This window comes from Rhinopithecus bieti, unplaced genomic scaffold (assembly GCF_001698545.2).
Source record: "Rhinopithecus bieti isolate Rb0 unplaced genomic scaffold, ASM169854v2 scaffold_55570, whole genome shotgun sequence".
Lineage (NCBI taxonomy): Eukaryota > Metazoa > Chordata > Mammalia > Primates > Cercopithecidae > Rhinopithecus > Rhinopithecus bieti.
The window spans coordinates 321,831-349,071 of NW_016821707.1; the positions used below are offsets into that span (position 1 = coordinate 321,831).

A 27,241-nucleotide genomic window follows, 5' to 3' on the forward strand; every position below is an offset into this window, starting at 1 on the left:
TGAATATAAGTGAGAAATAGACAAATCCACAAGTATAGTTGGAAATTTTCACATGTTTCTCTCAGCAACTGATAGAACTAGAAAATAATAAGCCAGTAAAAACATTGATGGTATGAACACTATCAACTACTTTGATCTAATTGACAAATATAGAATACCTACCCCACCAAACAACTCTACAATATATTATTTTCAAAATACGTAGACCATATGTTAGGCCATAAAACAGGTCTCAATAAATTTAAAAGGAACAAAATATAGAGTATATCAAGAAACCCCCAATATTTGGAAATTAATAACTCTAAATAACCCATGGATCAAATCCATGGGTAATGTTAGTTTATCACCCCTTTAGAAGTAACTCTTAGAGATTTAAAAAGACATGTATTGTTAATTTCTGTTACCATCATGATGCCATGCTGGGATTAGGTTCTCAAAAAACTTAGTGTTGAATTACCTGACATAACCAAACTGTAGAACTAAAACAATCTATTATTTAAAAATGTCATACTATTAATACCTTTGTGAATTTTCTATTAACATTCTAGTTTTTACTCATTTTAATGTAAAGTATTCAAATTAGAATGCCACGCATAAAAATTTACTTAACATTGAATTATGAATCATAAACAAATCACATACACTGGAAACAACTCATCAGAGAATTCCATATTTCACTTTGTTATAGGAATGTTAGCTGTCTTCTGAATTCTTCTGATCTCTAGCCCAACAGAAGACAACAGTCAAGTATACAATCACAGCATTAATTTTAACTTGTTTGACTTACTATTTCAAAAAAGTTGAAGTATTCACCAGATGCTAGTAGTTCTCACTGGATTTGTTTCAAAGGATAAAGTAGTTGATTACTACATAATTTTAGTTCACCAATAAATTAGAACTTTACTGATGAATTGCTATCCATCAAATTTATAAAGTATAACTCAAAAATTAAAATTGTATTTACTACATATTTTCTAGTTATAGTACTCCATAGTAACAGCATGAAAAATTATTTAATATCTAAAAACATACAAACACTATTTTTGAAGCAATAAATCCCCCAGAAAAAATAAGGAAAATTGTTACTGCATTTCTAAAGAACTATAAAATTTAACAACTAAAAATTTCCATAACCACACTGCAAATTTATTCTTAAAAAATAAAAAGATACATTTTAATTTCTTTTATGGTTTTGGTCCTATGGAAAACTAGTATCAAGTTTCTGAAGTGCAATCTGACATCATTCACCCAGAGACTAAAATATGGACATACCGTATCCAGGCAGTAATTCCCATGTTTAATTAACACAACTGGACAAATTCACCAAAAAAGCTAGTAAATATCAGGTTTTCAAAGAATATCTAATAAAAGTAGAGAACTATCACAATATAATGTTCAATTAAAAAAGGAGAAAAGAATGCATGTGGCATGATTTCCATTTTATGTAGATAAAATATGAAAATACATGTATATGTACAGAAAAATAAAATAAAACAATAATTTTCTTCTTGGTAATTTTCTGAATTTTTCCAAAGTTCCCGTAATATACATGAATACATCTTACTATTAAAAATAATTTGAAGAAATATGTAGTTTTATTATACTTACATTAGCTACCTTTTCAACGTAAGTCTTCATTGTTTTCACAATCACTTTCCTGTCCTTAAAAAGAAAAGATTGTCTCACTGAACTTTCAGTTATGTATTAAGGGTATTTTGTAGTTAAACATTTTAATACGATATTTATTAAGTTTTCATTTGAGTGCCATATTTTTTCATTAGTAAAAATAGTTATGCAGCCAGAATGAAAAAACTGTAATAGACCAAAGAAGTTCTCTTAGAACTATTACAAGCTTAGATGTGTATGCGACAATCCATTCAGACATAAATATGGAACCATTAAATTGCAAATTGCAAGGCAAACCTAGTGAAGCCACCTTTCACAGTGACACCAGACAGACCTTTCTTCCAAGGTCTGAACTGTCCTCAAATGCAGAGTCTAGCAAACAGTTAGTACTCATCTACATTTGTTGAACAAAATTAAATTTGCATTAAAAAAGTAGATACAGTACAACTATCTTTTAAAGGTAGAATTATGCTGACCAAGGAAATAATGACCATTTTTGTTATGCTTCTGTGACTAATAAGGATCTTCACCTTTTCCCTCAAGTACTTAACACCTATGGGAGCAAATGTGTGTGGCCAGCTGTTTGTTAGCCCTTCCCATTTCCCTCTGCCATAGTATGATCATTAAGTGAGGAGGTACAAAAACCTCTATATACTAAAGCTTAAATACATATTATGTTTACTTGCTTGATAGATCTCTTCCCATCCTTTAATGAAACTTTAAGGTTTCTACTACAGCAGAGAAAAGAAGAAACAGTAGGCCTAAAGAAGATGGCTCATTCCCATCAGGCCCTGAGACACAACTTTTGGAAGATAATGTTGCTGTGCACAACAGGGAAAAGACCAAAGGAGATTAAAAGTCTAAGGACAGCTAAATCAAGCCTGCAGATAAAGCATGGCCCTGCCTTGTACAGTTTAAATGCACAAGTGCTATCACACTTACCTTGGGCGTGCCATGCCACAGGCAGTGCATGGCCACTCTGGCGCCATCGTGTGTGTGTGCCAGGTAGACCACCGCTTCGCGGATGGCTTCAATCATTTCCTAGGGAACAAATGCTGTCAGGAACAGGGCTTTGCTTTATTTTCTTCTTTCTGCTGTTTTATCTGTCTGTCTACAGGGGCCAGTTATGCCGAGAGAAGGAAAGGAAGAGAATGCCAGGTAGCAAACAATTTCATTTTGTAGGCAAACAGAAACACAACCTCTTTCTAGAAACGTTCTTTTCCATCAAGAGCAGTAAATACTGCTGGCAGACAATTTCTGTTAAACACAGTATCTGACTTTTACCAATGTCCGTTAAAAAAAAAGTCACAAACTATACGCATAGTATAATATATTCTAATAATTTGCCAAGAAAAAGAAGCCTAGGAGTTGGTGGTGATAAGAAGGGAGCTTTTGGCCGGGCGCGGTGGCTCAAGCCTGTAATCCCAGCACTTTGGAAGGCCGAGACGGGCGGATCACGAGGTCAGGAGATCGAGACCCTCCTGGCTAACACGGTGAAACCCCGTCTCTACTAAAAAATACAAAAAATTAGCCGGGCGAGGTGGCGGGCGCCTGTAGTCCCAGCTACTCGGGAGGCTGAGGCAGGAGAATGGCGTGAACCCGGGAGGCGGAGCTTGCAGTGNGGATTACCTCCAAAATCATATTCTTTACCATAAACATGCTTATATAATATTTCCTTATGAAAATTTCTGTACTAACATTTAGACTAAGACCTCACCTATAAATGACCCTTTGGTAAAAAACATTTAATTTCTCACTAGGTAGCTTAGCTTAATTTAACCCTTAGTCTTCATTTTCCATGTACATAATTTCTTATTTATATTTTCTTTCTTTTTTTTTTGGAGACAGAGTCTCGCTCCGTCGCCCAGGCTGGAGTGCAGTAGTGCGATCTCGGCTCACTGCAACCTCCAACTCCCGGGTTCAAGCGATTCTCGTGCCTCAGCCTCCCGAGTAGCTGGGACTACAGCCGCCCACCACCACCCCCAGCTAATTTTTATATTTTTAGTAGAGACAGGGTTTCACTATATTGGCCAGGCTGGTGTCAAACTCCTGACCTTGTGATCTGCCTGCCTTGGGCTCCCAAAGTGCTGGGATTACAGGCGTGAGTCACCGTGCCCAGTCCTATATTTTCAAAGTCTAAGCACATAGGATGTAAATGAGTTCTGGCAACGAACAGCTTCAGAGCCCCATTTTAGTCTATTCCCAATTTAAAAATTTACGTTAAATAAATAAATACAAAGCCCCATGCCAGGAAAGAGAGGATAGGTGCCTAATTTCATCAAGGAACAAACAATTTCACCCTCAAGTATCTTACATCGCTTCCCAAGATGACTCTCAAGAGCAGTTTCAACTAACATACCTGAACTTAGGAATCTCTTCAGAGCTACCCAGATGGAAAGCCATGCATATATCCCAATTATGCTTCCATTTTCCCCAAAGGTTTTTTTTTTAAGTCTCTTTTGAAAAAGCCCCCAGTACCAGAAAAGACAATTTGTCTCATTACTTTACATGCATGCTAAGTTACAAAAGATTTTTTGCTGTTACTGAAACATTCAACACTAAAAAGATACTTTCTACCACTGAATATATTCAAATAATCATTGTGTCATTTCTGAGCATACAGGCCTGCCTCAGAACTGTGGGATACTGTGTTTTGCAGGAAATAAGAGAAATCTCCGAAAGAGAAGGTGCTGCTATGGTCATCGAACCATAAACTTAGGTGGGTGGCTACCGTTGGGAAATTATTTTGCATGCCAATTTTAAGAGAGTCAAAACTCCAATGAATGTATAGTCTGGCATATTTGTTAAGTCAGTCTCATTATTTTCATTATCCCTTGTGATTGGAAAATGAGGACAAATGGACAATGAGCTCACTGTACGATGAGGCAAGCAAAGTTCAGGGAACTAAATGATGAATTCTCATTTGTATTCCCATGACTGACTTGAAGGGCAGTGCAATTTACCTTCACTCTCTGTTCTTCTATCATTTAAAGTCCAGGTTTTCATGGTCCATTTAGTTTTACAAACGTATCCTCCTCTAACCTTTTAATGCCAAGCAAATTTTTTTTTTTTTTTTTGGCACAGTTGAATTTAAAACTACCCGAATGCTTAAATATTCCTCCATGAGTTAGTTAATTTTCAGAGTAGGCTAGCTAGCGGATACTCTCCGGATTATAATTAAGGTATAAACATTCAATATGACTAGTAAAACTAGGGTCAGTTCTATTGTTTACTGGAATATCTAAATGGAATTTGCAAACATGTTCAAAGGGAGGTGAGTAAATTATCTTCCCTAAATAGGGAAGCAACTCTAAAATTTCCAAAAGACAATGTACATCAAAGCAGTTTTTCAAATTTCTACACCGCTCCTTCTCCATGTTTTAGTTTAAAACAAAACCAAGAACTTACTGATCTGAGTTTGGGGGGTGCATAGGTAAAAAAGTCCAAGAATACTTTATGTACCAATGAGTGCTTAATCACAGCTTCCCTGAAAACAGAAAAAAAAGCAAAAAGACTCATCAGATCTGGCACTAGTCATACCAAGATAGGTAATCTCAGAAGTCCTAAAGTAATCTAAACAAGTGAAATGGTTTTACTGAATATAATTTGTCATAAAATAGACTGCATCTTTCAGAAATACTAAAACTTAAACAAAAACTTAGATGGTAAAATTGATTTAGTGCCATCTACAACCAAGACCAGTACAAATTTCTAATATCTACTCAGCAAACATAAAATTAACATTTGAAATATGCTCTGCTCTGTTAAATAAGGACATCTTCATTTTTTTCCCCAGCACTGGACATGATGATTAGAAATCCACACGTGGAACTATTTTTTAATAGTTGTTTTATTTCTGTCAACACCCTTCACAATCCATCTGTTTCACAAAATAATTTTAGCAAAATTAAAACTTGAATGAACCAAACATTGTCAGCAATTGCAACAACACCTATTTAATCCAAACCCCCTAGTGTGACACTTGGTGGATCTAGGTGTACAGTGGAGGGTGATGGTCAGGCATCAAAGTCCTAAAGTTCACAGGCGATATCCAAGTATACAGCAAAAACTAACACTGCCTTTATGGGTAAAACACTGTTCTGAATGTTTTGGAACAACTAACCCATTTAATCTTCATAAAATTCCTATGAAGTCTGTACTATTATTATCCCAATTTTACAGATATGGTAATTGAGGCACAGAGAGGTTAAGTTGCTGAAGGTTATACAGTTAGTGGGGGGAGTGGGGAACCAGGAGTTGTACCCAGGCAATCGGGTCCTAAAAGCTATGCTCAGCCACTCCACTACGGGACAGATGCCATGAAGGGCACAGGCACAGGCTTCTGAGTCTTACAATCCATTTGAAAAAAATTGTTTTTTTTTGTTTTTTTTTAGGCAAGGTCTCAATCTGTTGCCTAGGCTGGAATGCACTGGCACAACCATGGCTCACTGCAGCCTTCACCTCCTGGGCTCAAGTGAGCCTCCTGCCTCTCAGCCTCCCAAGTAGTCAAGACTATAGACACATGCCACAAAGCCTGGCTAATTTTCTTATTTTTTCAGAGATGGGGTCTTGCTATTGCCTCAGCTGGTCTTGAACTCTTGGCCTCAAGTGATTCTCCCACCTTGGTCCCTCAAAGTGCTAGGATTATAGGCCTGAGCCACTGCACCTTGCCTACAACCAAATTTGAGTAACAGATTATATTTGTGAAACTGTTTAGTATACATGCTTCCATGTAACATTTTATTTGGGGAAAGAATGTTTCATTGCTTTAAAAAGCTCATAAATCACGAGTGCATGTTAGTTGTCATTTTATAGGGTACAATATCAGAAAAAGAAATCTCCTTTTGCACCAAGAATGGTTTCAAACCAATACTTTTGCACTCTTATTTAGGACAGATTAACACTTGTAAGCAGGAAATATCTACCTCTTCTGGGCAACAGTTATGTAAAACCTTCCTCCTTTGAATGTCATTTGTTAAGAAAAAAACAAAAACAACTTTCTTACTTTTGGGCCATTGGAGTTAGAATCTGCTTCATTTCATCCATAATAAGCTCTAATTTTTCTGGCTGTACCTCTAACACTTTGTCCAGAGTTGGGTGATCTGCTGACTGCAACAAAAGAAAAAATCAAACCCCTCTAAATTTAATCCATTTTTTCACTTCAGGACAAAGAAAAGCAATTACAGTAATTTTAAAGTAAGTTTTAACAAATTTAAGATTTCCCATATTTACATAATGAAAGCTCTGCTGTATATCCTTGTGGAGTAACCTGATTAGCTGATTCTCAGTCTGTATATCTATCAATGCATTTAAAGAGCCAGGCTAAACACCAACCAAGTTAACCAGTCAATAGTTACTTGCCAAGCACCTAGCTCTCGCCTAATTATGAGATCAAGTAGTCACTTCACAAATTCTTGCCACGAGTTGAATCATTTAGTTGGCTATTCCTATTAAATATAATGAACTGTTAACAAAATTAGTACAGCAGCAAATTCAACTGAAGAATTGAACCTGACTAATGGAGGCAACCCAGGAATCAATCCATATCCCTTCAGACAAATGTGTGCATTTATGTTCCAAGGTTTGAAATAGATTCTTCAACCAGCTAGTCCCGCTGCTCACTATTCTCAGATTCAATCCCTGCACTCTATCCAAGGTTAGGTCTCTCTACTCCCCTTCATCTTTAGATACAATCTGCAGAAGGGCAACGCATGTACATGAGAAAACACAGGAGAAGCTAGCAACCAGAGCCCAACACACTTCAGCCAGAGCTGGTTGGGGGTGCTTACACAACTTTGATAACTATTGGGAGTCTTCTCCCTCACTCTGACTGTAAAAATAGAAGTACTGAAGCGCTACACAGAGTACTTAGGAGATGAACAAAAGTTGATTTGAAGTGGATTTAAAGCCAATGTTCTGGAGAAAGAGATGCGTAAGTATGATCACTTGCTTACTACACCAGAGACAAAATAAAGCATGAGGGAAAATCAAGGGCATAAGATGGTCTCTTAAAGAACCAGCCAAGGTAAAAAATAATACATTCTAAAAATAAGGCACTGGAAGTTAAGGAAGAGCATATAGAAAAGTAAAATACTAGAAAAGACTTCTGGAGATGTCACCTTGTAAAGTTGAAATGTGTTCCCATAAAGCTCTTCCGTCAGCATGTTCCTCTGCTCCAAAATGGCTTTGTCATTGTATGCATACTCCACGATGGCTGACGCTTCCGCATGCCGCAGCATCTTCCTCACGTGGCCTTTAAAACTTCTGATTATCTCTGCAATCTGTGGTTTACTTCTAAATGCAACACAATCATGGAAAAAATAAATGATAGAAAGAGAAAGCTGGGTGACAATAAAACACAGCTTACTTCCTCCAAGACCAACTCATCAATCTGTTGCTCTGAGGAGTAAATGAGCAAGCATGCATTGAGAAGCTGGGGCTAGCACATAGTAAATGCTCGATAAATGTCAGTTCCTATTAAACTGTTCTGCTTGAAAAAAAAAAAGTATGGCAGGAAAAAAGATAAAAGTAAAAGATTCAGGGAAATAGAAAATCATATTCTAAGATTCTTTTTGAAGTTGGGACTTAATCACAAGTATTTTAACTATATCCTAAAAGAATCAAATAGCTGGTAACTATAGCTAGGAATATGTTTTTGAAAATTTTGTCAACTGCATATATTATACTTTTTGTTGTTGATTATCATATTCTAGCACATTATTACACTCAAAAAGATTGGTCAAGTACTAATTCCACTTAATTTAGGAAATTCTCCCATGTTGACATTTTCTAAGCCACTAACCCTGTATCAGTCTACTCACCCACCACCCCCTCCCCACTCTCTACCCTCTTAATATTGGTGGCTAATTACAAGCTAATTATTCTATCTCTCTTCTTCCAGAGGATCAAGATAAACATTCACAAATCATCCATCATGCAATATTATTTTTATTATGCTACAGTACCAGTCTACTTCAAAAGTGCTTATTTGTTGCTCACTCTGTCTTTGTGACAGAACTGCCTCTTCTTTTGATGGAAGTCCCCACTTGAACTCCCCCCGCATATACTGTGTTTACTGGATGACAAGAAGACAGACATATAGACAGGAACACAGATGGAGAGACAGCCAAAAAGATGGACACGTGGAGGGGGAGGACTTAGAATAGGGCCCAGCATCTTTTGAATGCCAACAAATCAGAAGGTGAGGGTATACCTTCATCAAAGTCATAAATTTCAAGGAGACTTGCAAGACATCTCTCATGTATCTTTTTAGGAATGAAGGCAGTACCATAATTTTACATTAATTTCAATAATTGTATTTAAGATGATATTCTCTAGAAACAACACAAGCATCTGCTGAGAGCCATTACTATTACTTATAAAGACCACAGACTTCCTATTTCACATCTGAGCACAGTTGGAAACCATGCCTTCAAAAGACAAATAAAAAATGTATTTTATAAATAAAACAACTTACCCATACATGAGAAATTTCTTAACAATATTTCTGGAATATTTGGCTTTACTTAATTCAACCAAATCATCTGAAAAACAAAAATACATTACAATGACTTGAGATCTCATTTCAGTTCTCTGGAAACAAAGGGAGAAACTAAATAAATGCACAATCCTGGAAACACAAATAATTCTCAATTTGTCCCAGGCAAGGAAAAAATAAAAACAAAAAAGGATCTGGAGAAGACACACCTAAACAAAAATTGTTTTCTAGACAGTCTTGGGTATTTTAAGAGAAAACAAGTGACTTATTGCAAATGATAACATAATCTTCAGTATGTAATAAATACCTCGCAATTCTTCAAAAGCCTGTTTTCTCTGTTCTTCATTACCATACTGAATGTAACACTGGATCACACGAGTTGAATCATGTGCAAATGCAATCTGTAGGAAAAAGTCTGAGTTAGACTAATTCTCTTCTGAGAGTCATGTTTCTCATTAATTTATTGTGACCTCTTCTGGAATTTCTTGTTAGAAAAAAGGTAGTCTTCATGGATAAAATCAAACCCAGATTACCGAGAACTGCTTGTTTTAATTACACAGAACATCATTCTTTTGTTTTGAGGCCTACCATATTTGATAGGTACAATTAATAATGACATTGAGGCAAGGATAAATTAAACCATTCTGCAATACTCCTCTCATTATAATTAAAACCAAACCAATCCAAACCATCTGATGATTAAAAGACTATAACTCCTCACTTCTTTGATAGTTACTGTCCCTAAAAGGGAAATATTTGTTTAAAAGGTCTATTACCCTATGACTTTTATATAAGTGATCTAAGAATGTTTGGCTTTGACAACCAGAAGTATATCCGTAAGATGAATCTAAACGTCTTCCTAAAGAAATAAATATAACTATATCCATACACACTGGCAATTATAAGCTAATCATTCATCTGTCACATTTTCATGATAATTCCTGCACATATATCCAGTTATATTTCTAGAAGAGTTGCTGTGTTTCGAATCTGATTCTTTAACCCATTCCTCCTCACGACTGCTGGAAGGACCCACTGGTCAATTTTCTAGAGCACCCTCCACAAATCATCCATCATGCAAAATTATTTTTACTATGCTACAGTACCAGTCTACTTCAACAGTGCTTATTTGTTGCTCACTCTGTCTTTAAAGTTTTTTAATTCCAACAAATCAGAAGGTGAGTGTATACTTCCATCAAAGTCATAAATTTCAAGATTTGTAAGACATCTCTGAATATCTTTTAAAAATTAAGGCTGTTTTTGTGTATATATTGAGCATCTACTATATAACCAACATAACTGCCTTAAACATAGTGTTCTTATTTCTATCTCAAAGCAACCATAAGAATAAGCTGTCATTATTCCCACTTTACAGATAAGGGAAGTAAAGTTATGAGAAGGAACTCGCTATTACCCCAAGGAAGAATCTTTACTTCTCTGAGTCCCAAATACATCAAATATATAACAGGGATGATGACATATGGTAAATGACACAATGCATGTCCTGGTTAACACAATTCCTAACCTATAGTAAATAATGAACAGGTTATTGTTATTGTTCAAAGGCACACATATTTTAAGCAGCCTAGCCAGGATTTGAACACCAAACTCACTTCTAAGACCATGGTCACACAGCTGTGACCTCGGGGTAGTTAAGAAAGAATGCTGAGTGAAATATTTATAAACTGTCGGAGCTGAGGGGGCAGTTCTATTGTAAAAAGATCCTGCTGAATTTATAAGAAAGCAGCAGCTGATGACTTGCTATTTTCCTTCAAGAGGTAATATAGCATCTGGTTAGACCTATGCATCTGACTTGGCAAAGGCTGCCCCCCTAGGTGCCGTAAAACTATGAGAATCTGTTGTCTTCCAAGCCATTATATATTAATCCAAATGCACAAGAGTCACTGGAAATTTATTACAAAACCGGATTAAGCATCAACAATGAAAACTACTTTAGAATTCTCAAATGATTATATTTTAGTTAAAGATCTTTGCATGATGTTTACAAAAGCATGGAGGAAAAGAAAGAAGTAATATGTTCACATCACAAATATAAAAAAGTTGGCAACTGAGAACATACTAAATTATATGGAGTTCAGAACAAGACATTTAAACAAATACTACTGAACTAATAACTTCTCAAGATAACTTTAAGAGAACACCGGCTTATTTTAAGAATTATTAAAAAATGACACAGCCAACGGATAATCTTTGCAAAACTCTCCAGCAGTAAGGTCCCTCACTTTTAAATTTTTATGTAGTTCAGTGTTATGGAAGATATTTAAAACTTTTGGTCAAATACACCGGAAACAATGACAGGATCACCTGTCATGAATGGTCAACTACTCCTGAGAGTGAGGCAATTTCAATCATTTAAAACTGCAACAATGAGTATGTCCTACTTACAGTTTTAATTTTCCCTTGAATCAACTTCTGCAAATCACTCATTAACTTTACTCTTTTTTCTTTGTCACAGTCTTTTCTACAAATGAGAAAAGGAAACACAATTTAAGTAAAAAGTTACTTTAAACACACAAAATTAAAAACCATACCAGTATATATGTTCTCCAAGTTCAGCATGATTTTCTTTTCTGCAGCAGCAAACCTCTGACATTAAAATTACTATTCCAGAGCAGCCAGACAAAAGTAATTTTCTCAAAGGCAGAAACTCATTTCAAAAGGTGTAATTTTATGTATCAATCCAAATCTTAACAGCCAGAACTTCAGAAGTAAAAAAATAATAATAAAACAAATCTAAGATAACAAATACTGAGGTATCTCAAAACCTAGCTGATAAGAAATTATCCTTCGTTTTCTCAGAAATCTCTCAGGAAGAATGTCAAATTTATTTCAACCTCATACATTTTCATAAGCATATCCGATGCCATCATAATGATTCTACACACTTCTGCAACGGGCAGACATCCAAGTACTGATGTCTACTGGGGTGTCATGAGGACTCCCTCAATAACCCAAGTGCTACGTCATTTATTTTAGGACATCTCACTATTTACAAGGTACATCTCACTATTTACAAGTGACTTCTCCACTGTCGCAAAGGGACTAACAAACACATCTTTAGGTAGAATTACCTTCTTAAAATCTCCCAAATTTGCTTTGCCCGAACAACAATGTCGTAGTTGGTTTTATCACTGAGTTGTCTGCTTTGCTTCAGTTCTTTCTTCTTCTTTTTGAAGTCATCCCATTTGGGTTTCTTGGCTGCTGATTCTAGTTATTATAGAAATTATTTTCAATTACATTTAACATTCTAAGTGTCATAAACCAATACAAATTAGGTATAAAGGGCGATCACTAATCAGGATCAATGCTCATTCTGGAAGCTAGAAAGGGGAACACACCATCCCCCATACATACTTTGCTTTCTGAGCAGTTTGTACATTTTACATTTGGTTAAATTTAAATATTTAATTCTTCTAACAGGATACCTATTAAGAGAAAAGGACATTACAAGAATTACAAAAGTAACTAAAATATTTTAAATATCTTTTCAATTGTGAAATAAAATTCTACTTTTAAGATTAAGATCATTGGACTTGGAGTATAATCAACTTTCAATGAAAACAAAAATTAGTCCAAATGAAAACAGGAAAAACAACTTAGAAAATTCACTGTTCTGAGTGCTGTTGTATATTAAGTCACTTATTTCTTAAAACAACTCCAAGAGGTAGGTATTAATATTACCCTCCGTTCCACGGTGGGGAAAAAGAACCAAGCAGTTGAGTTCTCTATCTGAGGCCACACAACCTGCTAGAATTAGGATTCACACCTAGAAACAGCCCTCTGCTATCTTGTCATGACAATGAACAACCAAAATTTCCAAGTTTGCCACAAATAGTGATACTATTAAAGTCGAATATCTTTCTATCACCACTTTTTTGTCTTCAAAATCCAAGTAACTTACCAATGGAACTAATGATACCAAAGAACAACTTACTAAAATGGGTATTATTTACATGAGTATCCTGCACGGAATCCTTTGGGGGAATTAGTCACTTCTAACTATCTCCCTTTCTCTTAAAAAACTGGAAAATGCAAAAAAGAAAAGAAAAGCCCTATAAAACCAAAACCTAGTTATAACCACTGATTATTTTCCTCTTACTTTTTCTCCAGGCATGTTTTAATCTTTAAAAACTCAAAATGTGGCCGGGCTCATGCCTGTAACCCCAGTACTTTGGAGGGCTGAGGAAGAAGAATCACTTGAGGCCAGGAGTTTGAGACCAGCCTGGGCGAAATAGTGAGACCCCGTCTCCACGAAAAAATTAAATTAAAAAATTAGCCGGATGTGGTGGTACACGCCTACAGTTCCAGCTACTTGGGAGGCTGATGCAGGAGGATCACTTGAGTCCAGGAGGTTGAGGATGCAGTGAGCCATCATCATGCCATTGCACTTCACAGTTTGGGCAACAAAGTGAGACCTTATCTCAAAAAAGAAAATACTTCAGAATCTGCCTTCACTTAACATGATTATGTTTTCTCATGAAATTATCATTCCTCAATAACATAATTTCTAATGGCTATCCAATATACTACAATGTATTTATTATTCCCTTATTGTTTACTTATATATTCCCTGCCTGGTAATACAAAAGATTATAGGCAACAGAGGGCGTATTTACCATTATATTAACATGATATCCTCTACTACACAATAGAGGATATTCTGATCCAGGGCTAATTTAATTCCATAAATATTTGGGTACCCTTGACATACGTCATGTTAGGCTGCAGTACATTTATCAATGTGGGGGTTGTCTAGTATCCAATCTCTCATCTTATTCTATCAGTCTAGTTACTGATACAAAAATATGAGAAAATGAAATCAAGAGTCTCATTTTGAGATAACAGGAACATATCTCCCATAGCAAAAGAAATCATGGCTTTTCTCACACCAATGTGAGAAATTAGTGTATATGTGTTTAAAATGCAGGCATCAAAAACTCCAGTAGAGAAAGTAAGATTTGGGATCTATTAGAGAGGCTAGGTAAGGGAAAGTATAAAAGAGAGCTAGAAGAGAAACTACTGGCAATGGGGGAGGAGGAAGACGAGGGAGAAAGAAAAAATGAAAGGAGAAGAGCGAGACTGAAGCATGAAAAGATCCTACAGCCCTAATGGCAAACAATGGCACTTCCCCTCCTTCCTCTCTCCCTAGCTCCGTCTTAAGGCTGCTGTCCCTCTGGTAAGCAGTCCTTAGGCAGGGTAAAAAGCAAGCACCAGGACTAGGGGATGGCACTGAGAAAACCATCCCCAGTGGTCTCAGCTGGTAACAAAGGAGCAGTGTTAAGACATGCTGTTCTGGAGAAAAAGAGAATAAAAGGCACCAGAAAAATTCTCAGGATGTTGCAAAGGAAGTAATGATATGACAATCCACATAACCTGGAAACTGCTTGTTTGAGATCAATGCAGGACAATGCACAACAGAGGAATGTTATACAATAGAGAGCAAAGCTCTGGGTTAGAAATGACCCACTGAACATCGTCACAGAGATGGGCAGTTTGTTTCAACAGACAAGCAGGAGACCTGCCAATACCTCCAATCAGTGAGCAACTTGTCCTGAACCAATTAAAATCAAATCTGTCATGTGTGCAGGACACCTTCTCTGGAACTACTATGGATCTGTGCGATCAGATGGGTTATTGTATTAGTCTGGCCTAAGCTCTGTGAAGGCAGGGTCTGTATGTTTCTTGCTCACCAAAGCATCCTTAACCAAGGATGACACTTAGCTGGGGACAGACTGATTCTTTAAAGCCAGATTCTATGATGATTAGTTGGGGCCTGTATCCTTACTGATTGTTTTTGTGTGCGTGCGTGTTTTACCCTATCTTCTGGTGCAATGCATAGAAAACTCAAATACTCATTGAATGGATGAACCAATTTTAGCTTATGGAAAGAAATGTTTTATTGAGGTTCCACTGTACAAAGCCATTATAATTTAGTTTAACTTCATGGCTAAGGTAATTCAGAAAAGGGCTAAGAAATAAAAAAAACTCCAAGCACCAGAGGGAAATTCTGAGCATGAAAGATGCTCTGTTGTTTGTTTAAGCCATCTACCTGTCCCAAAATGTTACCTGCCAAGGAATAAGAATGTGAGGTCTCTAATGCACCTCCAGAGTCCCTGTGCACAATGCTTCAAGCACTAGGTCAGGCAGGGCAAGGACTCTGCAAAGACCATGCTGAACGAATCAGTACTTACCATCGCTTTTACCATCTGGCTGGAATCTTCTCTTCTTGTTGAATTTATTTGCCTGCTGGAATTTGTTCTTTGGTGATTTGTCCCCTTGCTGCTTATTCTTGAACTGCTTCACACCCTTTTTGCCAGGTTTTGTGATACCTTTCTCAAAGTTCCTAGATGTAATTTTAGGTCCACTTTCTTGAGCAACTTTTCTTGGAAATGTCTTTGAAGAACCAGAATCTAGTGACAGTAATAATTACAAGTTCAATGATTCTGGGCCCAAACCTCTTGTATCCATGGGATTATCTTCATTATAGAAAATTACACTCTTTAATCCTAATACCTTGTCTTACTCTCAGATACGCAACATACAGCCTTTTGAGTAGAACTGGATTTAAACAATCAAAACAAAATTTAAAAATTCTTTCCTTGATTATAAAACTAATACAGGTTCATGACAAAAAACAAAAAACAAACAAACAAAAAACCCTAGAGAGTACAGAAATGTAAAACAAAAGCTACTCATGATTCTACCACTAGAGATAAGCACTGGTGTCACTTTAGTATGTTTCTCTAGTTTTAAGCATATAGCAAGGCTATTATTTATATACCTTTGCATTCTGCTTTAGTGATGGTCTACACAGAATTTTCAAGAGTTCAATAACATAAAATAAGTCTAAGAATAAAATGAACATTCTTGAAACTTGGAAAGTATAACATAAGGACATCTAAAATGTTAATTTTAAAATTTTCTAGTTTTAAGAAAATAAAATTTTAAAGCCTACAATAAAATTATTTAATAAAACTTTTAGTCAAGAAGGTTTACAAATTAGTACCTTACAAATGAGATGCAAACAGCAATGGCTATATTTTAAGGAAACAGTTATTTGTATAGTTCCCTGACTTTTCTATTTTACAATACTGACACCTGATGGAATAATAAAGACATCACCATTATAAATTCTGAACCTAAAAGTATTTGGCTTATGAACAGTATGTATTAAACAGTCCTAATTTATCAAATGTTAAAATAAAACATATGGTGAACTAGTGTGAATGAAATGACGCAACAGCAGTAACAACTGAGATAAGGAGTCTTTCATGAGTAAAGCATTCCTCAATTATTCTGGCAATTTCTTAAGTGTCTAAATGTCATGAGCAACATGTTAACTCATACACAATAACACATACTTCTTCCTACTATTTTAATCCTAATCCTAGCCAATGAATACAGATTGAAATTTACTACCTGCCCTCCCATCCCCCAATTATAATAGCCAAACAACCACATGGGAAGCATATCTTACCACTATTTTTATGAAATCTGTTTTTTCCTTGCGATGTCTTTGTACTCTTTCCTGTGAATTGCTTTTTCCCTTTGACTTCCATTGTAGCAACTCTAGAAAACCAAAACCAAAACAATCACTGCAGTTCTCTTCATCAAATAAGAGCTGTTACATAGTCATTGCCGCATTTAGTCCTTCAGTCTACAAATACAATACAAATCACCCAGATATAGAATGGGCAACTACTTAAATCCAGCAATTATGCAATCACTGCCTCAGATTTTAAAACTGAAAATGAACAAGGTATGAATAAAAAAACTAGGAACAATACACACCCTGGCCAGTGTTTGATATATCTGGAGGCAACACTTCACTTCCACAATAGTACTGGCTAAAAATAGACCACGATTGACACTAAGTATAATAAGCATCAGAGTTTGCATTTTGTAACCTGGGAAGACTAGAGGATGAGTAACTGACAAAATTATCTCTTTATTTCTTGGAGCCTAAATAGCCAGGAACAAACAATAGGCTGCACATACCACTACATGCATTTAATACAAGAAAATAAAGGATTACCTGAAAGAGTCCTATGTGATCCAACATAGCTAAAACAAAGATTAGCATCCAGTGTTTAATTTGTGATTGTTTTAGAGGCAGCCAAGTAATTGGCAGTGAACTCCAAAATAAGATCATGCTGAAATAGTTAATATTTCATTGAAAGGAATCTGTCTAATAGGCGCTTTATAGACTACTGAGACACCATGGTGCACAGGATAAACAAGTTATAACCCCTCAACTACCCAAGGTCCCTGAAAGCAGTGGAATAGATCAAGAGCAAAAGCCTTTTGGCTCATTTCTCCACTTTCCAAAGTTGGACGATCAACTCATTTGAAAGCTGACTCTAAACAACAGATGTTAGCGATCCCCAGACAACATTAGATATTTCTAGATTAGAATTGCCCATTCAATCACTAATTTCTCAGGATATCAGCATAAGAGAAAAGAAGGGTTCAGGGATAAAATATATTTGGGAAACAGTAAGTTACATGACAACTATCAGTCTGTAAGAAAAGGCTTTTCAGATTCTTTAATTTGCTAATATAAACGATTAATTGTCAAGCAAAGGCTAAAAGGATGCAGGATTTTCCAACTCCAGTTGAACCACTTTTTCCTGGAACATCACAAGGGAACAGCAGAGTTCCAAGGAGCACTCTGAAAAGCACTGTTCTAATCTAGACTTTTCTAATGATTTTGAAATACGGAAAGCCCCCGAATTACTCGGCTTCCTTGGGGCATTTAGAACTGAAAGGTCACATTATTACTTAGCTATGGCCATCATAACGTGTCCGGAATTGGTGGGTTCTTGGCCTCACTGACTTCAAGAATGAAGCCGCGGACCCTTTGGTGTTACAGTTCTTAAAGATGGTGTGTCCTGAGTTTGTTCCTTTAGACGTTCAGATGTGTCTGGAGCGTCTTCCTTCTGGTGGGTGGTCTTGCTGTCAGGAGTGAAGCTGCAGACCTTGGTGGTAAGCGTTACACCTCTTAAAGGCAGTGCGTCTGGAGTTGTTCATTCTTCCCAGTGGTCTCGCTGGCTTCAGGAGTGAAGCTGCGGACCTTCGCAGTCAGTGTTACAGCTCATAAAGGCAGCGGAGACCCAAAGAATGAGCAGCAGCAAGATTTATTGCAAAGAGCGAAAGAACAAAGCTTCCACAGCGTAGAAAAAGACCCGAGCGGGTTGCTGCCAGCTGGGGCAGCCTGCTTTTATTCCCTTATCTGGCCCCACCCACATTCTGCTGAAGGGTCCATTTTACAGAGAGCTGATTGGTCTACTTTATAGAGAGTTGATTGGTCCCTTTTGACAGAGTGCTGACTGGTGTGTTTACAATCCTTGCTAGACACAGAGTCACAGAGTGCTAGTTAGCTAGATACAGAGTACCAGTTGGTGTATTTACAAACCTTGAGCTAGACACAGAGTGCTGATTGGTGTATTTACAAACCCTGAGCTAGACACAGAGTGCTGATTGGTGCATTTACAATCCTTGAGCTAGACACAGAGTAACAGAGTGCTAGTTCTCCAAGTCTCCACTAGGTTAGCTAGATAGAGTACCAATTGGTGTATTCACAAACCCTGAGCTAGACACATAGAGTGCTGATTGGTGTATTTACAAACCCTGCGCTAGACACAGACTGCTGATTGGTGCATTTACAATCCGTGAGCTAGACACAGAGTCACAGAGTGCTAGTCCTCCAAGTCTCCACTAGGTTAGCTACAGTACCAACTGTTGTATTCACAAACCCTGACCCTGACACAGAGTGCTGCTTGGTGCACATATGATCCATCCTCCAGCTAGATATAAAAGTTCTCCAAGTCCCCATCCAGTTCAGGAGCCCAGCTGGCTTCACCCAGTGGATCCTGCATGGGGGGCTGGGGCGGGGGGCTGCAGGCAGAGCTGTCCACCAGCCCCTAGCCGCGCCTGCACTCTTCAGCCCTTGGGCTGTTGATGGGACCAAGCGCTAGGGAGCAGGGGATGGCGCCCACCAGGGAGGCTCAGGTCGCACGGGAGTCCGGCGGGGGGGAGGGGCTCAGACACAATGGGCTGCAGGTCCCCAGCCCTGCCCTGTGGGGAAGCAGTTAAATCCTGCAAGAATTTGAGGAGAATTTGAGTGCAGCGCCGACTGTCCGCACCGCTGGGGGACCAGGCACAACCTTCTCCGCAGTTGCTGGCCCGGGTGCTAAGCCCCTCACTATCCTGGGCAGGTGGAGCCGGCCGGCCGCTCAGTGTGCGGGCTGCTGAGCCTGCACCCGCGCCCGCAGGAACTCGCGCTGGCGTGCTCGCGCTGGCCCCTGAGCATGCGGTGCGCAGCCCCGGTTGCCGCCCACGCCTCTCCCTCCACATGTCCCCGCAAGCAGAGGGAGGTGGCTCTGGCCTCAGCCAGCCCAGAGGGGGGCTCCCACGGTGCCCTAGCACGCTGAAGGGCTCCTCAAGCGCTGCCAAAGTGGACGCCAAGGCCGAGGAGCCGCTGAGAGTGAGGGCTGCTAGCACATTATCACCTCTCAATGACCACACCTGCATCTCTTAGCTCTTCTATGCCATGTAGTTTTCTAAGAATCTATTCATTTACATGTTTTCTCTATATGTTTATTCTAATTTTTATATTGAAATAATTTTAGCTTTAGAAAAGAGTTGACAAGATACACAGTTCACATATGCCCTCTTCCCAGCTTCCCCTAACGTTAGCATACAATACTATTAACTAAGCTACAGAGTTGAGTTGGAGTTTACCAGTTTTTCCACTAATATCCTCTTTCTGTACCAGGATACACTGATTCTGGCCATCAAGTTTCCTTTGTATTTTGTAGAATATTCCTCATTTGGGGTTTGCCTGATGTTTTCTCATGATTAGGCTAAGGCTACACATTTTTTGGAAGACTACCAGAGGTCAAGCTTTCTTCTGGTAGTACTCTACCAGGAGGTACATGACATTAACATGACTTATTACTGTTTATGTTAACCGTGTTCACTTGGTCAAAGTAGTGTTTTCCAGGTTTCTCCACTGTAAAGTTGCCACTTTAACCTTTCCATCTTTATTAGATCCAAGCCACCAAGTCCAGCCCAAACTCAGAGGAAAATTAAGCTCCACTTCCCAGAAGGCAGGGTACTAAAGAATCCAGGCATATGTTAAACTACCACAGCAATTAATAAACATTTTAGACAAGATGTTTGGAGAATATGTAGACATCCTATATCCTCCTAAGTTTTACCTGCTAACTTTAGCATCTGTCGGTGGATTTTGGCTGCAGCAATTACTGCATTTAAATGGTGATCTTCTATTTCTCTTATTACTTTTACCCTTGTTATTCTGAACTTTTCTGTAGGGAAGACTTGTCCCATCTTTTCTATTTACTTATATCATATAGTCTCAGATATTTATTTCATTCCTTGGTTATAATCCACTACCATTGTTATTTTGTTGCTCAAATAATTCTAGCTCCAGCCAGTGGGAAGTTTTTCAGGTTGCTTCTGTGTCCTTTTGACATGGCCCATCTGCTTTGTTTAGTTTTGTTTTTTAAAGCACACCCTTATTTTGTGGCACTAGCTCCAGGTTCATTCTGTATTTTCCTTAAACTAGCCCTGAAATTAGCCACTTCTCCAAGGAATCCTGGTTCCTTTAAGAATGGTATTTAAAAACCAAGATCTGAGTGCTAGGTGTGCTTGTTGTCACTGAGGTGTCCTTGTTTCTACGTCCCTTCAGCAGATTCAGGAAACACACATATGTACATCAACCTATGCATATGCACATACCTATATTTATTTTTATATCTATTAAAATAACATGAAGCTCATACTAATGTTTCCAAATCTAATCAAGCACCACAGATTTCATTCTAGGCATCTCCTCTTGCTCATTTGTAAGTTCTTTCTCTGACAGTGAGCAACCTGCTTCCCACCATCTACAATTTATTTATAGGTATGTTCAACCCTACTATACATGTATACTTTCAGAACTGCTAACGTGTATCCCACGAGAAATAAATTGACAATGAAGGTACAGTGTTGATGTGCAATTCTTTTTCGTATCCATTCAAAACACTTTTCCAGAGTTACTTAGAGGCTTGCATGGTGGCTCACACCTGTAATGCCAGCACTTTGGGAGGCTGAGGCGGGTGGATTACCTGAGGTCAGGAGTTCAAGACCAAACCCTGTCTCTACTAAAAATAAAAAAAATTAGCTGGGCGTGGTGGTGGTGCACACATGTAATCCCAGCTACTCAGGGGGCCGAGGCAGGAGAATCACCTGAACCCAGGAGGTGGAGGCTGCAGCAAGCTGAGATTGTGCCACTACATTCCAGCCAGGGCAACAGAGTGAGACTCTGTTTCAAATGTTAAACTACCATAGCAATTAATAAACATTTTAGACAAGATGTTTGGAGAATATGTAGACATCCTACCTCCTCTTAAGTTTTACCTGCTAACTTTAGCACTCAAGTCAGTGGATTCCGCCTGTAGCAATTACGGCTGCAGGCAAAAAAAAAAAAAAAAAAAAAAGCTACTTAGATCAGCCCTTCAGTCTCTCACTCTCTTTAGTGAAGTTACATGTTTATAATATAGCTTAACTGATTTGTCACAGTCTGCATTGCATCCCCAGAAATGCTGGCAGATTTATTAAATGTGCATATAGTCAAGTTTACTCTTTCTGGTGTATAATTCTATGGGCTTCAACAAATGGCTAAGAGTCATGCATCCTCTACCATAGTATCTTACAGAAAAGTCTTGTCACTCTAGAAAGTCCCTTGGTACACCTCCTTTGTAATCAACTCCTTCCCTCTTCCCTGACTGCCAATGATTGGGTTTTCATGCCTATTTTGTCTTTTCCAGAATGTCATTCATATACATGGAATCATACAATATGTAACTTTTTGGGTCTTGCTTCTTGCACTCGGCAAAATGCAATTTGCTTTGCTCAGGGACCCTGTACCTTCATAATCAATCATCACATTCCATAGTGTCTCTCAGAATTGGCCCCTCTTTTTGCTTTCCCTCTATTACCCCATTCTGGCTCCTGTTAGCTCTTGCTCAGTTTTGTTTAGATCCAATCTGCTTTGATCCACTTTCTGCTGCCTGATTAACCTTCCACTAGCACACCTATTTCATGTGATTTCCATGCTCCAATAGCTTCAAAGCTTTCCCACTGCCTTCAGGAAAAAGTGCCAACTCAGGCATTCACAGCCATTCAGAATGTGGTCTTAATTCACTCCACTCATCAACACCACACAGGAGTCAATCTTTCTCATTATTCTTTATCTAAATAGTGAACTTTTAAGTGAAGTTTAGCCATTCTCTCTGCAACACAATTCCGACCCATCCTTCAAATTCAGTTTAAATGACATTTTCTTATAGACCAACCTCTAAATGTCAGCATTCCTCAAATCTTTGTCCTAGGGAACGTCCCTTCTCTCTCCACACTTTTCCCTAGATGGTCTTATCCAATCTCCTGGCTTTTTATGCTGAGTTCTCCCAAATCATGTCTCCAATATGAACTTCTCCTTGGGCTCCAAACTTGTGTATAACTGCTTATCTGATACCTCTAATTATGTGTCTAACAGGCACCTTACCCTTAATGTGTCCAAAACATAATTCTCTTATGTTGTTCTCTATGTTATTGTTGTCTGTCCCACAGACAACAAGATACTATTTTTCTCTGCCCCGCTGTCCCCCATCTCAGCCAATGGCACATTATCTATTTTACTGCTCAAGTAAGAAACGTGAGTTACCCTTGACATTTTCCTCTCTCTTGTCTGCCACACTGAACCATAAGTTAGTTCTCTTAAATGCCCCTTAAGTCTCCACCCTAATGTAAACTATTATTAATACAATCTCTTGAGCTCCCAAATTAAATACATCTTCTAAAGAGAACCAGGGCCTATTCATTATTCTCACTTGCTTATAATCCTTCAATGTTTTCTACACATGGTAATAGCAACGGAAATGTTTTCCTACTGTATAGAAAAAAAAAAATTCCCCATCATGGCCTTCAAGGCCCTACAGAACCTAGTTCCACTCTATCCCTCTAACTTTATCTTGTACTCTAACTGTACTCCTTCCTAGCTCCCACCTCAGGGACTTAGCCCATTATTGCCTCTGCTTGAAGTACTCCCTGAGCTTCCAGATCTCCGGGTGGCCTCTCGCCATGCTTTAGATCTCCGCTTAAAGATCACTTCTTCAGATTCCACTATCTCCCAACTCAGCTTCCAGTTCGTTTCCTCCCAGCACTTATAATCTGCGTACATTCAGGCACACCACCTAGCACTGGAGTTGGTGTTTGTGAAACAGCACAGACAGGCTGATCAGGCCGAGCACGGGCTGGGATTCTAGAGTGAAGCTAGTCCAATCTAACCCAGGACGCAAGGCAACGTGGTGGGAGAGAGGTCGGAGCTCCGCCCTCCTTGCCAGGTTCCAATCAGTCCCAAACTCCTAGCCCAAAAAGAGGCCACAGGAGACTGCCCAGTGGACAACAGCCCCGAGAGACCTTTCCGACTTCCAGCGCCCGGCAGGGTGCGAACCCCTCCTAGGAGCGACCGCTGAGCCTGCCACACTCACCGCACACGTGGGACAGAGGCAGCTCGCGCAGCGGATCCGGACCGCGGCTCCGCTTCCGCTTCCTTGCCTTGCTCCGCCCCCGGGCCGCTTTTTTTCATCTTCCGCGGCGGATCAGTGACTAAGAGGTGGAGCTTACCAGACAATACAAAAATTCGGAGTTTCTATTGGTCCGCTGCTATTATGCCTCCTCTTGAGGAGCGAGGATTTTGGCCCTTGAAAGGATCCGTCGGGCAGAGGACGCGACAACGGTCACGGGAAAATGACGTCATTAACCCGGTCGCTTCCGTGCTGGAAAGAAAGGGAAATCTCTTGCGAGGTCGAACAGGCTGCTGAAGGAGAGACTTGGCCGGCGCGATTAATAGGAGGCCTGAATCCCGTAGCCTGAACAAATATTGAAGTAGCTAAAGTTTCTAAAGTGTGTTAATTTGCATACTTCCTGAGCAGTCCAGCGTGGAGGATAAAAGGGGTATCTCGTGAATCGGTTTGAATTGTAATCCCGTTTTTTTCACTTGCTAGCTGTGTGGGTCTGGGAAAATTACAAAATTTTTCTGAGCCTTGGCTTCGTGATCAATAAAATAGAAATAATTAAGTTACACGTGCAAAGCGCTTAGCATGGGACGCTCTCAATAAATGTTTGCTATTTTTAATGTCTGCTCGTGCCTGGAAAGTGCTGTTATTCCACTTTATACTTCAGGAAATAATATTGTGGTTAGGATATATGCCCCATTTTCTAGATGAAGAAACTGACACGACAAACTTGGTCGTGTCAAACAACAGGATTTTATTCTGTAACAGTTCTAGAGGCAAGAATTCCAAAATCAAGCTGTTGGCAGAGCCCTGCACCTTTTCAAGGCTCTAGGGGAGAATCCTTTGCTTCTTCAGCTTCTAATGGTTCCAGGCGGTCCGTGGCTTGTTGTTGCATGACTCCAATCTCTGCCTGTCTTCTAATGGCCTTCTCTTGTGCCTGTGTCACCTCTCTGTGTTTTTAGGACACCGAACAGTGAATTTAGAGTCCACGGGGATAATCCAAGATTATCTCATCTGGAGGTCCTTAATTTAATCACATCTGCAAAGGCCCTTTTCCCAAATAAGGTGACTTTCACATGTCCTGGGAGTTAGGATATAGACATAGACATACTTTTGGAGATTATTCAACCCACTACATTGGGAAAGTTGAGAACTGGCACTTGATCCCAGGTGCCAGACTTCAGATTTTACTATCTTCCAACTTACTCCGTTTTCTGGCCACTAAGGAGTTAGAGTTGAAACTGGCAATTTAGTAGACTGTATGCTTCTTGATGACAGGGGCCATCATTACTTTCCAGGCACTTATCTCACTATTCAGCACATAGATATTTGATAATTTCTTCTTGTTTACCTTAACTGTTAGTAGTTTGTTTACATTTCAGCTCACTTAAGTCTCATAAGAACAGTTTTAAATAGGTCTTTTCTCATTTCACAGAGAAAGACAAAACATAGTAGCTTTGGTCCAGTGAGCCTGACTCTAAACTCAACGTGGCTGCCTCTGTATTGCTTTCAATAATTCAGTAAATGCTAAGAGAATACGGAACAGGAATTGCAGGAGGCCCATCAGCAGTGCCTTTTGGGCAAATAGCATAGTAGTGGGGATATTAGACACCTTGAAACACCTGAAGAGTAAATGCTGGCCAAAAAGAAAAAAAAAAATCACAAAATATACCCTATCACACAACCCTGGGAAGGGGTACGTTTGTCTTTTCAACTCGACAGATAGCAGCACCCCATATCCTTGAAGATAGGTCCATATAGTTGCCTTAAGCATCTACACCAAAACCCTACTATTTATTTGCCTTTTCACCAGGGAGGGAAAAAAATGTTATCACATACTAAAGCCCTTGATTATTATTAAAAACGTTTTATCAAGTCTTCTGTGAAAGTGGATTGATTTTGATTTTTTTTTTTTTTTTTTGGTGGAGTGAATTTAAAGCATCGTGTGGTTTTGCAGAACAGCACAAAAAAGTTTATCCTGTGATTTTTTTTTTTTTTCAAGCAAACCCATTAATTCTTCAAATATCTATTGACCTAAATGTAGACCATTAGGTGTACTCCTACAAGCCTAACATGCTCTTCTTGCATGATACACAATTTAATCAGAGCAACTAGACTTGCACACATCCAAGAGGTTAATAACAGTACTATAGCAATGCAATGAAGAGCACTGCCATTGGAATCAAAGGAACCTGGCTTAAAGTCTAAATTCTGTATGGCCAAGGGCAAGATAGTTAACTTGTATGGGCCTCAGTTTCTGCATATGTAAAATGGGAATAACAACACTTGTTTCTGGAGTTGCTGTGAGGCTTAAAAGTGATAATATCTTAAAGTTCTTAGCCAATAGTAAATGTTGAGTGATTCGTCGCTTAAGAGAGAACTAAAGTGTACCCATTGGAAATACTTTAGGGCCGGGCGCTGTGGCTCACACCTGCAATCCCAGCATTTTGGGAGGCCGAGGCAGGCGGATCACCTGAGGCCAGGAATTCAAGGCTAGCCTGGCTAACATGGTGAAAACCCATCTCTACAAAAATACAAAAATTAGCCGGGTGTGATAGTGCATGCCTGTACTCCTTGCTACTCCGGAGGCTGAAGCACGGAGAATCGCTTGAACTGGAGAGGCGGAGGTGCAATGAGTGGAGACTGTGCCACTGTACTCCAGCCTGGGTAACAGAGGGAGACTCTGTCTCAAAAAAAAAAAAAAAAAAAAAAAGAAAAAAGAAAAAAGAAAGGAAAAGAAAAGAAATACATTTGACTTCATGTAACGGAAAGCTCAGCTAATGGTGGCTTAAGCAATCATTTTCTTAACATAAAAATGTGGAAGGTAGTTGGTTGTTGTGGTTCAATGACACAACAATGTCATCAAAGACCCAAGCTCTTCTAGTCTTTGTCCTACCACCATCCTCAACATGTTGACTTTTTATTCTCTCACTGCTTTTTGATTGCAAGATGTACTCCTTAGTTTCAGTATTTATCTGAGAGTTCAGGGCTAGTGAAAGTGGAGAAAGAAATGAAATCCACTTTTTCCTCCCAGTGGGGCTCTGTCCTTTTATCCCAGAAGGAAAAGACCCAGCAGGAGTCTCCCTTCTATTTCAGTGCCAAGAACTGGATTACACGGCCACCCCAGAATTGAAAGACCATCAGATATAATGTTAACCAGGCATTTGGATTTCATTCTTTTTCTAGTACTCTGGTAAAATTAAAGGCCACTTAGCAAATATGCTTTTATCCAGCAGTAGAGATTTAATTTGTGACTTAAGCTAATCTGGTTTAAAACTTAAAATAACTATAGTATCCCAGGTGGTGGATAGAAATCTAGGCAGCACATTGAATTACCTGTGGAGTTTTCGTTTTTCTTTCTTTAAATAGCAGTATTTCTGATTTAATTGGTCTGGAGTGGGACCTGAGCATTGAGAATTTGGTGCCTAGATCTCATGCTAACATGCAGCTAAGGTTAAGACCCAGTTATTTAAGGAATGGGGTTCAAGTTGACGATTGTTTTTGAGACAGA

General features: G+C 38.8%; 1 protein-coding gene across 1 annotated transcript in view; it reads right to left on the bottom strand.

Annotated features, from left to right (window-relative positions):
- PUM3 (pumilio RNA binding family member 3) overlaps nt 1-23,804 on the bottom strand; it is a 41,386-nt gene extending 17,582 nt beyond the window's left edge. Inside the window, exons 1-12 of the mRNA XM_017860550.1 lie at nt 23,704-23,804; nt 16,623-16,714; nt 15,337-15,555; nt 12,217-12,352; nt 11,531-11,606; nt 9,432-9,525; nt 9,104-9,170; nt 7,746-7,920; nt 6,632-6,735; nt 5,035-5,113; nt 2,569-2,667; nt 1,609-1,662 (exon numbers count right to left, since the gene is read on the bottom strand). Of these exons, the coding sequence (XP_017716039.1) occupies nt 1,609-1,662; nt 2,569-2,667; nt 5,035-5,113; nt 6,632-6,735; nt 7,746-7,920; nt 9,104-9,170; nt 9,432-9,525; nt 11,531-11,606; nt 12,217-12,352; nt 15,337-15,555; nt 16,623-16,714; nt 23,704-23,801 (1,293 nt within the window). The 5' untranslated portion in view covers nt 23,802-23,804. The remainder of the gene's footprint in view (nt 1-1,608; nt 1,663-2,568; nt 2,668-5,034; nt 5,114-6,631; nt 6,736-7,745; nt 7,921-9,103; nt 9,171-9,431; nt 9,526-11,530; nt 11,607-12,216; nt 12,353-15,336; nt 15,556-16,622; nt 16,715-23,703) is intronic.
- Nucleotides 23,805-27,241: the final 3,437 nt, after the last annotated feature.